At 36.3% G+C, this 12621-nt stretch overlaps 1 protein-coding gene across 5 annotated transcripts in view; it reads right to left on the bottom strand.

Moving 5' to 3' along the window:
* The window catches only part of HECTD2 (HECT domain E3 ubiquitin protein ligase 2), a 74550-nt gene that overhangs the window by 27228 nt on the left and 34701 nt on the right, over positions 1-12621 (bottom strand). For all 5 annotated transcript variants that reach the window (XM_073353822.1, XM_073353823.1, XM_073353824.1 and 2 more), the window contains 4 exons: positions 9208-9253; positions 7834-7943; positions 6195-6343; positions 3808-3931 (listed from right to left, as the gene is read on the bottom strand). In XM_073353822.1, the coding sequence (XP_073209923.1) occupies positions 3808-3931; positions 6195-6343; positions 7834-7943; positions 9208-9253 (429 nt within the window). The remainder of the gene's footprint in view (positions 1-3807; positions 3932-6194; positions 6344-7833; positions 7944-9207; positions 9254-12621) is intronic.

Genomic DNA, 12621 nt, shown 5'->3' with positions numbered 1-12621 from the left:
TTCACTAAAGAAACATTGATTCACCATGTAAACTAAAAATGAACTTACTAAATATTCTACACCACTCATTAAAAATCAATTTGAAACTAACTCTAAGACTGATGAAGTGGTCCACATGTCCTGTTACAATACAAAAATTTACAGCTACATTAACAACAGACAAAAAAAAATAAGAAATGTATGTGAACCGCATCAGCACAGCATTTCTATCAAGAATTTTTATAAAACCTAACAAAAAAGATTACTTACCAATAACTTTAAGTTGAGTGTATTTCTTTTGTTCACATTTATGGGATGTGTGGCCTGGTACAGCTGAGTTTCAGGAACTTTCTGGAAAACACTCCACTGTTGCTCTGAACATTGAGACTCAAGCCTATACAAAGGATTATGGAGCCCACAACCACCAAATGAACTCCATAATCCCACGAGAACAAAGTTGTGAAGAAGAGAGAAAGGTGGGAGCAGAGTGTGAATATGCAGAGGCAACCCTCCTAAAGAACTACATTTGCTGGTGAATAATCTTTTTTTTTCCCCAAGGTTTGCCTCTGTATATTCCTGATCATGAGGTATAAAACAGGATGATGAGAAGTGCTCTCATATCATCCTTGTTTTGAGAATTTAACGGGCAGCTAACTAGTACTGCACTGGCTTCATTCACAGGCAGGGACCACTAGGTCCTGTGACATAGGTGCAGGAGGCCACAAGACTTAACCACGTTAGAAAGAAACTCACTGACATTTGATAATTATTCTTTAATGGAATAGTAGCTTAGAAAACATCCTGAAATCTCTCTTCAGGATAAAAAATGGCCAGGATTGCACCAATATAAGAAGATATCTTTTGAGTAGGTACCAGAGAAATGAAGCAATACCCATGTCACTTTCAGGAATTCTTCTAAGGTTTGTGGTATACAAATGCAAACCAGCCAGTTCTCCAAGTACAGGTACACTGGAATACCTTAATATCAGAAGTATGGTGCAAGCACAGCCGAACAACTGGTAAATCAGAAAACAGTAATGTCTGTTGCCTGCACTTAAATATTTGTGTTGGTAAGTCTGAATGAGATATGTAAGCATCTTTTAAAAAAGTTGATAGCCTTATACAGGCTTCATAGAGAAAAGATAAGAATGATGGAAGCAAATATCAGCGTTTGTAATTTGAATTTCTTCATTAACTCTGTTAATTTTTTTAGCCTTCATATCATCATGGATCTATCCTGATTTTTTTACATGAGAAATGATCTTGAATAGACAGAACATCCCCTTTGTGCTGATCAGGCACCTTCCTTCTGTAGTTTCAAACTTTACAGAGAATTGTCCTCTGCTCTGAATAGTGTTTAGGGAGAAGAAACCCTTGTAAGCATATGGGAAGAGAGACTGGGTTGCCCCATGGAATTGGATTGTGTGGCCCAACCAAACTTTAACCACCAATGATCCATGGTAATTTCACTCCCCATTGCAAGGAAATGGACCAAATGGTCCCCAACCACCAAAGATGACTAGAAATTAATGAATGGCACAGGTTTCTCAGGCAATTTGTTAAATATGTTGCTTAGTGGATGCAGAAGCCACGTGAACATCAGTAGTCAAAACTGACCTACTATTTTTTTCCACCCCCAAGCCAGGCAGATCATAACAGATATAAGCTGAAGGAAGGAGAAACAGTCAGAGTTACTGGAGCTGGTTGTGGTCGCAAGAATGGTGAAGACTACACACACAAAAAACACAGTTTGAAACTGGTATGCTTGTCCAGATTGGCTACAGTCCTCTGTTCTGAGGCCCCACTGGGGATTTAGACTATGTAATACTGCAGAAACAAGGGAAAAAACAAGGGAAAAACCCCAAAGTAAAAAAAGAATTAAAATTATACCAAGAGTGATATAGCTGGACTAAACTACACTATGGCCAAAAGCCAAACAAAACATGTCTGGCTATAGACAATAGGTCCCAATGTCTACAGCTAGCCAAGAAAAGGAAAGAACTGAGGTGGGGTGAAGGCCAAATAGCCCTACTAAAAGCTTGGTTCTGAATGTTCAGAGCCAGAAGGAGGCACTCCTGTGAACCCAAATGGCATTGTTTCCTAGGAAGTTCCTGAAGCTCAGCAGTTCTGGGACATACCTGTGAATTTGCAGCTGAAATTCTGTAGTTTTCTGAAGATATTTGTACGACAAGATTCCATGATACTAAAAGTTTGTAAAATGCTTTTATATTTCCAAATCCAAATATCAGGCATCACACTGAAGCCTGATCTAAAATGGTGTGAACAAATTCTGCCCTTAAGGTTTTCTTCAGCTCCTACTAAAGTCAATACAAATAGCACATATATAAACACAAGGCCGCATTTGTTTTTAGTATCTTTAACTTACTGAGATCATTTCAGTGTACTTTGAAATAAAAAAATAAAAAGTAAAATAAAGAAAGATATAATTAGTCTCTCTTGATTCAAGCCACCAAGATCCCTTCAGAAATCCTTAATGAGATGATATATTGTCTAATCTGATCCAAAATTTTCATTTTGTAAAAACAAGCTTTTGTGAAATCAATGAAAAAAGTTTTCATTAAAGATTTTTTTTAAATTCAAACGAAAATTTTAATAAATATTCCTCTTCTGTTTTTGTAACCCAAATATTGTGCTGTCTCATGAGAATCTAAAGTCTTAATTTCACTGTACAAACTGAGCAAAATGCAAAAAATAAAACAGCCTAACAGTGAAAAATAAACTGAATTTTACATTTTCTTCCACTTTAATAACCTGAAGTATTACTTAGAACAGGAGACTTGTTGCCAAAAGTGACAGTTAAAGAAAGACCCTAAGCCTGCAAAGGCTTACTCACATTTATCTTTATGCACTGAAAATAGTTCTATTGACCTCAGTGAAATTGATCACAGTCTGTAAAGTTAAGCATGTGTTTAAGTCTTGGCAGGATCAGAGCCAAATTCTGGAAGGACTCATATAGTATATGAATGTCTGATATGTTTTATATATAAAATGGTTAATGCCACTTGATATTAATAGGTGTCTCTCTTATTGTGTGGCAGACAAAAATAATTTGTATCATGATAAAAATAATTCATATTAAAAAATTTGTCCAGTAGAACCTCAGAGTTACTACGTACACCAGAGTTACGAACTGACCAGTCAACCAAACACCTCATTTGGAACCTGAAGTACACAATCAGGCGGCAGCAGAGACCAAAAAAAAGCATATACAGTACAGCACTGTGTTAAATGTAAACTACTAAAACATTAAAGGGAAAGTTTAAAAAAAGATTTGACAAGGTAAGGAAACTGTTTTTGTGCTTATTTTATTTAAATTAAGATAGTTAAAAGCAGCATTTTCTTCTGCATAGTAAAGTTTCAGAGCTGTATTAAGTCAATGTTCAGCTGTAAACTTTTGAAAGAATAATCATAATGTTTTGTTCAGAGTTATGAACATTTCAGAGTTACGAACAACCTCCATTCCTGAGGTGTCTGTAATTCTGAGGTTCTACTGTAATTAGATTTCACTAGCTGCCTTTTGTACTGTCAATATTAGCAAACAATGAACTTATATTATTGTCTACAATTTTTACCTTTTATCTGATTTAAATCAAAGTGTGAAATCCTGGCCCCACTGAAGTCCATGGCAAAACTTCCAATGCCTTCAGTAGGGTCAGGATTTTACTGAAACTGTCAAAACTATCTATTTGAAAAAGACATGGTGCTGAACTTTAAAATAAATAGACAAACCTATAACGAACAACAAAAAAACAATCTATTTTTATTCATTGTTAGACAAAACCTGACTCTTGCCAGTTTCTCTTTTACCTGTGAGAGTTTCCATAACACTGCCAGTTATGATACTCTTCCATGAGATCAATATGATCCAAAGTAGAATTATAAAAATCCATATATGGAATAATAGCAGGATTAGCTAGGCTATTTGCAGCATCTACAAAGAAAACACACAGAATCACTATTAGGAACTCTCTCAAACTACTGTCCCAATGAGGCACACCAATTTTCAAGCTGTGTGAATGTCAGAGCACTTAGAAAAATCAGCTGTTATACAGCCATCTCTTTTGAACCTTACCTATAGCACTGCTATCACTCTGCTAAAATAAATATTGTCATGCTGGCACACCAATACTTAATAAGAATACTTTACAAACCATTATAATCAAAGAGAAACTAGACAAACAAGTGCTAATCTCAAGATCATTTTTAAAATATTTTTATTTTGCAGTTTGAATGTTAAAAAATAATAAGTCTAGGGACTCAAATTGCTTTTTTTTGCTATCTCAAACATGTCTCTGACATATGGAAATTTGACATGCAATTGATATGTATCATTTAATTTATTTTTTTGGTATTTTATGAAGAACCAACAGATTTTGTCATTGAAATTAAAGTACCAGCTAATGCTTGTGATCAGTGACTTGAAACAGGGACCAAAATTCCAAGGTAATTTTTTTCTGCTTCCATTTTTTCCAAATACTTTGTAAGAATTTAAGGAAAAAAACCCAACCTTGAAATTCCAATGGAAATCTAAAAAGTATTTTACTCATCAGCAATAGAAGACGGCTTTCCTGAAAAAATATCTTAGTTTGACTGTACCTCAATATAAGGGTGAAATCTTGCCCCATAAAAGAGTAATAAAACTCCTATAGACTTCAGCGGGGCCAGGATTTCACCAAAGAGTAGAAAGAAAAGGCGTACTAGTGGCACCTTAGGTTAATCTCTAAGGTGCCACTAGTACTCCTTTTCTTTTTGCGAATACAGACTAACACGGCTCCTACTCTGAAACCAAAGAGTAGTCTACTCTTTATTTATGGCTTATATGAGTAAAGTATAGTCACCAGACCAATGGACACCTTTGATTAAGGAATCAATTGATTCCTTATTTTATTTTTCAAGACCCTGAAGTCTTAATTTATCTAGATATTTCAAACACATCTATTGACATAATATGTTTTTATGTTACAGGTATAAGTTCAATGAAGTCTTAGTAAAGGGAAAAAAGGCATGGATGCACTCCAGGCCCTACCTATTTCCTTTCAGAGTTCCAATTCTTGTCTAAGCTTCATAGTGAAATAGTTAGATACTAAATGAGAACAAGATTTAGCCAACTTGTCATTACTTGGGGATCTGATCTTTAATCAACTGTTGTCTTGATGGAAAAAAAGGGCCCACACTGTAGACTTGAAACCACTCCCCATAACTGACCTAATATTCATGGCAAATGATGACTCCTTTCAACAAGCCCAAATTTATGAGTCGCAATGCATTTATTGCGATCAGTCAAGCAATACATTGGATTAGCAATTCCAAATTTAATACTAAGGTTTGTAAATATCTGTTCACTCCACAATAAAAAACGTGTATAAAATACTGCACTATAACGAGATCTGACTTTCACTGGATGTGAAATAAATTGAATGCTGCATGTTGGAAATTTTTAAGATCTGCTAATCCACATGCATGTTTGCTAACAGGCTTGTGCCAGTGGGATTGGTGGATTTATACGTCAGCAATTTGCCGCAAATATCAGTGAGACTGGTATGGGCTATCTATGAGACTGAGAGTATCTCACATTCATTTGATCTATTTTCTTTTAAGGGGAAACAGGCTAAATGCTGACCATTCAATTTGATTTGTGTTCAGACTACCTATATCTTTTTATATGTATTTATGTGGTAAAAATATATGTATCCTTACTACAACATTACAGTTTTATTCAGTTGCTGGAGAAACCTTTTGTATAATCATTTGATATCAATATATTCCTATCTGCACCTGTGAGTTTTGACTAAAACTTAATTGGTCACAATTTTGTGAGAGAAAATCTCATCCCCTGAAGTGCAAGATAAGAATGCGCCTTCTCCCTAAATATACATATAGGATTAGGAAAGAAGTGATAGTTATGTAGACTAGATCACTTCTGCAGGGAAAATCTTGCTTTTGGGTACAGTTTAAAGGCATTCTTCTAGGATAATGGAAAAAGCATTTGGTAGGTGTAGACGGGGCTGCATTCTTCTCAGTATGCAGTGGTAAAAACTGAAGTGCTGTGGGAACATCATGGTCTGTTGATGAGATTGACTGAGGAATCTATTTTGTCAGTTACCATTTTATATCTCTATGGTAAAAAGAAAAAGCCCATATATCCTAACAGAATTATGAACTAAGAATAATCAATTTTAGTGAGAAAAACTTACTGAATAAAGCCAAGACTTTGGTTGCTGATGGAATCCACCAGGTACATTTTATCATGGGTGGGAATTCTTCAGGTTTTGCAGGGAACAGACGTAAAGAAATAAATTGCAGCAACCTGTCTACTAACTGCTTAAACCTTCTCTGCGAAATCCTAGAAGAAACACACTGAAGTTACTCTTATGCTAGTACTGCCCCCACTGAAGCCCACTATAATAAATTACCACATAATGGACAAAATTCCCAATATAAAGTTTATTGACAACTGCATACTTCTAAACATTGACATGTGGCAATATTTTTCTTTAAAGGATATAGCAATTCTACTGAGTGCATCAGGCGTACTCTAGATATGCTTTAGTCTCTACATCTTTTTCAGATTACTGTATCACAAGTTACATCTTTCCTTTGGCTCTTTATTAAAGTGGTAAATAGAAAGATAGAAATTATCTGTTCTCTGTAAAGTTTGTCTTTTAATTCTGACAGCTTTTTGGAATTTTCTATTTAGAGATATTTTGCTTCATTGAACAGAGACACTGAAAAGAACGTCATGCACTCTTGAGTATAGATTAAGTATTCTACAAACACTTTTTATGTTGTACAATACATAGCTTCCATGTATATAGTAAGAGAAGTGCAAAATCTTGGTATGATGGGATAACATGGTTTTGGTAATTAAATATTCATGGTAAATAGGCCCAATGGCCTGTGATGGGTTATTAGATGGGGTAAGATCTGAGTTACCCAGGAAAGAATTTTCTGTAGTATCTGGCTGATGAATCTTGCCCATATGCTCAGGGTTTAGCTGATCGCCATATTTGGGGTCGGGAAGGAATTTTCCTCCAGGGCAGATTGGAAGGCCCTGGAGGTTTTTTGCCTTCCTCTGTAGCATGGGGCACGGGTCACTTGCTGGAGGATTCTCTGCTCCTTGAAGTCTTTAAACTACGATTTGAGGACTTCAATAGCACAGATATAGGTGTGAGGTTTTTTTTTTGTAGGAGTGGTGGGTGAAATTCTGTGGCCTGCGTTGTGCAGGAGGTCAGACTAGATGATCATAATGGTCCCTTCTGACCTAAATATCTATGAATCTTTTTAAAAGATAAAAAGTTCAAATTTTTAGTATTGTTTGGCTTTTCTATCCTGGCTGTAACTGTGAAAAACGTCAATCTTCATGTTACCTTCTTAACCAAGAGAACAATCACTATTTTCAAACAGTGAGCCAAACCAAATTATAGCTATTAGAGTTTTTTGGTAAACTAGGACACATTTCCGCTTGAGAGGGAAATTTTTACCTCCTCATGGAAAAGCTGCCCCCAAACCTAGCAGATAACCTGCAAGGCCAGGCTCATTCAGACAGAAACCCTGTATTCAGATGAGGCTACAGCCCATAGTGGTCCCTACTAACACAGCTCCAACAGGGCTACGCTTCCACCAATGGGATCTGTGCAAAAGTTAACATAGCCTTGTAACTTCCATGAGTATAGGAGAACTATGTATGTACCTCACAATCTGCTCCTTCCATATATGTTTAAAAAAATAAAACTTTTCAGTTAATATAATTAATATAGTATAATTGTCAGAATACAAAAATGAAAGTACACTAAAAATTGTGATCCTATATGATGGAAAGTATTTTTTTTTTACTTTTTAAACCAGTGAGCTAGGAAATGATGGTCAGCTTCTGCCAAGGTTGCTATCTGTCTTAGCAAGTGAGCATAGATGACATAAGTAGATGTGTTACTAAACTGAGGATTCTGCAAAAGATATTAAAAACATGTTGTTAGTACCAAAATTGTATAAAGAAAAAAGCCATTACACTTTTCCAAACAATACAATCATGGATGAAAATATCATTCTGAAAATTGCTGTGATAGAGTCAAGATTATAAAATAATAGATAATTTTTTATTTACAACTTCTGTTCAAAGTCAAAAGATATGTACAACTTCAATATAGCAACAGAAAACATTTAAAATGCTCTTACATTTTAAACAGAAAGCAGAGGTTTATTTAATGAAGACTTCGCTATAAGTGAACATCAATTAAAACATGTTGGATAAGCTTATGGAAGTTTTAATATTCTTACGGCTGTGGCTAGCATTGACCTTACAGCTCAATATTATATACAACTATATTTCTCCACATAGATTCTAATGATTGACATCTTCCAGGATTAGAGCATTAGTCTTAATTTCTATCATCACCCCTGCACTGGACTGATCACATTTCCACTATCACAGCAGGTTATATTTCACACAATTCACAGTTGCTTCCCCTCCCTGGTGTACTGAAAAACTTTTCTCCTACATGAATTAGATTCCCAGCTGATTTTATCCCCAAATACTGGTGAACTGCTCTCTTGTGTACAAAACACATCCACAAGCCTCATCTACGTTAGTAAAATTTGGACATATAATTCATCACCGGTGCAACTCCACTAGTAGCAGCAACAGTCAAATGCTAGTATAAATAGGACTCAGGCATTCTTACCTCTGTATCTGATGTATTTATCGATACTATTTGTATGTTTCGTGCAACATTACAGCCTTATTTAATTGTTGAAACAAAACTGCTCAAAATATGCAGAATGTAGCCTGTTGGGAAAGTGGGCACAAGGGCAGATCAATGCAGGAGAGCAGGGGATGGGTAGAAAATAAAATAACCCACTTTGCTCTCTCATCCTGCAAGATGGCAGTTTCCAAGCAGTAAATTTGTATTGTTTTTGCATGTTAATTGGAAAGAAAGCCTCTATGTTTCATATCAATTTAAAATTTTAAAAGAAAAAACCCACAGCAGTAGACTTTTCTGTAAGGTAGCTGTAAATATTTCAGAACATAGTTTCCATACACAAGGAAGTTAAATATAAATCCATTTAATGTATTTTTTTTATATACATGTATAAATAACTTATATTTTTTAATTTACAGTACACTTTAGTTACACTTTGATTGCATACAGGATTGTACATCATGCATTAAACAGATTATGTGTTTTACTAAAAAGCTTTTATTTTTCTTACCTGTAGAAGTATACAGTATGCTCTAAGATCATCTTTTGTTCGTGGCCTAAGAACAAACAGATTATACCAAAATCATATGTAAGTATAAAAAAATTAACAGTCAATGAAAACATGTATCTAACTTCTCAGTTTTGCTTCTCCAAAGATACCATATCTGTTGATCTTCTACAATCTATACATACTCTGGGTCTCTTTCACTGATCGGTTAGAAGAAGCAAAAGTAGTCTATCATTGTAAACCAGAGGCTGAGGAACCCACCATCCACCTACTTTCTGCCATAAAGAGTTCTTCCAAAGTTATTATAAGCAAGAAGCATGTTACTGTAAATAACTATGTACACAGGGAAAATGTCTTCTAAAAGGATCTCAATATGATCCTGAAGAACCCTTTGAAGATACACCAAGTTGATTGACCCTATGTATTCCTGAAACAATATAAAGAAGGATCAGCAGACATGCCCACGTAAGAGAAATTGACAAGAAACAACATGTCTTTTATTAGAGAGACTTGTCCATTGATCCTCTGCATAGAAAGCATAGCCAGAAGTGAAAAGTAGACAGGCAGGGAAGAACAAGGTTAGGCCAGAAACACTGGAAAGCATAGAAAAAAATCGCTGAAGCACCACTTCACTGAATACCTTCCTATGAAACACTGTACAACAAGATACCCAGAACTCCTTTTGGAAGCAAATGGTTGCTTTATACATTTCCTTGATTGATGTTTAAGATTTCTCTGCCCATGAAAATGAAGCTGATTCAGAGGAGTGTGTCCACAGTCCCTCCAAGGAGAGACCTTTGGCCTGCAATGTTTTACTAACAAAGCATTTGATTCAAGAAGAGACTTTGTCCTGTTTGGATTTTCTGACTCCTATGTTGAAGACTAATAAAAAAGAGAAAAACTTGACCATCAATACTGCTCTGTTCTCTTAAGATAAATCTTGAGAACAAACCAAAAATCTGAGATATATCAGTTTTCTTTTTGGGGCCATTTTAGATTAGGGTAAAATAACAGGATACTAAGACATGAGATACACTTCTAAGTCTGAAATCCTGGGGGTTACTTTGTTCCCTATGGAATATGCTGTAATGAGTCTCAACTAATATGACTTTTGATAATGATACACTCTGAGGAAGTGTTAGCCATGAGGTAAATCCCACAAGGTAAGTCCATGTAAGAGTCTGGAAGTAGAAGTCTCTGATGAATCCCTCTCATGAGAGCAGAAAGCAGGAATCATTCTTAAATGTCCTTGGTATTACAAGTATAATCAAACTGCCCACTTGTTTCTGATATAGGAAATGTTGCAGAAATCCTGGTGTGCTTTTTGTAATCATTGGCTTTCATAGTTTAGAAAAAGTGAATTCATTCTTGTAGCATCTATTGGAGATGTGTGAAGAGACAGCCTACAATTTCTGAATGGTCTATATTTCTTGGGTCAATTGTCCTCAAGGGATTTTAATCATGACCTTTTTGAGAGCTTCACCAAATGGTCCTCCTCCATGGAAAGGTGTTAAAGGGTTACCAGTTGCTTTGGTGGTTAGCTTTCCATAAACACAGCTATGTTTGTTTCCTGACAATGATGGTTGGGATCAGTGATCCTGTGGAGAATCAAACTGAGCGAATGGTGGCATCTACTATGAAAGAAGAGATGAGAAGTCTTCAAGATGGCCTGCATTATTTTGTGTTCGAAGGCCGTAGCTTTTCAAGGATGGAATTTTCAAAAGCTCTCAGCATTGGCTTACTTCTGCTTCCATTTAGGTCAATGATAAAACTCCCACTGGATTTAATGGGACAAGAGGAGGTCAATGCTGAGCACTTTTGAAAAACCCACCCCAAGTTTCCTGAACTATAATACAGATGCTCCAGCAAAGTAGATGACAGAGACAGAGGGCTGGAAAAATAATACTAAGGCCTGAATTTCCTTGGAATGGTTCTTTGACCTTCCTGTCCAACATAGTGCTTACGAAAGAAATCTTTCTCAATGAAGAAGATTGTTTCCTTTATCATGCCTGTCAAAACACCATCACTCTTGGGCACTGTAGACAGTTCCTTTCTTTGCAGCTTATTCAAAAGTTATTGATCTGCTAGTTTAGGCAATTGCTTTTTCATGGCTGCTCCCATTCTGAGTTTACTGTTCCTTAAGCAATCATTTCAAAGGAAAGTCCATGTGGCAGCAGGAAAATATATGACCACCTAGGCTTTAACTGATTCTTTCTTGCCTTCTTTTGGTGAGGACTCAAGAGCCAAAATAATCCTTTTAGTCATACTACTGCAGTATTCTATGGGGTAAAAAGTCTTTCTTGGGAGCTTAGTTAAGATTTTAAAGAATAGATTCAGACAGTTGTTCTTTGAGGAAAGAGAGTGAAAGGAAGTGGTTGAGTTGGAGGAGGAATCAAGTAGCACTTCCAAAGCTCCTAAATTTTTCTTGTATTTCTTTAATCTTGGATCTTAAGATCCAATCATGGATCTTATGTCCCCGACAGAAAGAGTCTACAGATTCAGAAGGAGAGAGGGGGAGGAATAAGCTCTTTTAGTGCTCATTGCATATACGATCCATTGCTCTCCATTAAATAATTGAATGAGAGACACCTTTGGGAAGACCCTTACCAAATTCTGGCTACTTTCTGAGTGAGGGGGACCTTGTGCAACAGGAACAATGTCAGCCAGCTAGCTATCTTAGCATCTTTTCTCTTTTCTATATTTGTACAGCACCCAACACAAAGGACCCAAATACTAGTTAATATAAATATTTACTAAAAATCATCCCCACATCTTAGAGGTGGGGGGAATCTTATGGAATGGGAGACGCATGGGGAGCTGGGAATAGTGTAGGAAAAGAAGGATTTTTTTCTATCTTAGAGGAGCATGGATGCTCTCATCGCCCTTCATGGTAGAGGATTTACCTACCTGCCTTTTTGAGCTTTATGACAGGTGTATCAGTGTGGTTTTGCTACTTCTTGCTGTTCATTTACTTTCTTGCTGCTGTTACTGTCACTGCTGAGACTTGCCTCCCTCACTGAATTTTTTGTGTGCCTCTTCAGGCTCTTCTGTTTTAAGCTATTACTGTTTGCTGAGCCACTTTGGTGGGAATTGGGAAGTAGCTTATCCATCACATTCCCCTCTATCCAGCAGAGATCTATCAACCAAAAGAAGCAGTAATGACCAAGAGTGGAGTAGGGAAAAGAATTCTGTGTCTGGAACACCATTGTTAACCATTGTAAGCCACTTGGTTAAGTATTACCCTGGCAATCGAAGAGCAATTTGCATTGTGGACAGGCAGCAGAGAGAAGAGATTCTGAAAGCAAAAAGCTGAAAAGAAAAAGAGGGTTTCCAGCTGGAAAATAAAGGTTTTTTGGAAAAGCACGACGGAGCTCCAGAGCCGCGTACCCATTTCCTAAGAAATTTCTAGCAAGAAGT

The sequence above is a fragment of the Lepidochelys kempii genome, chromosome 7 (assembly GCF_965140265.1).
Source record: "Lepidochelys kempii isolate rLepKem1 chromosome 7, rLepKem1.hap2, whole genome shotgun sequence".
Classification (NCBI taxonomy): domain Eukaryota; kingdom Metazoa; phylum Chordata; order Testudines; family Cheloniidae; genus Lepidochelys; species Lepidochelys kempii.
Note: the sequence above shows the minus strand (reverse complement) of the source record. Positions and strands in the feature narration are given on the sequence as shown.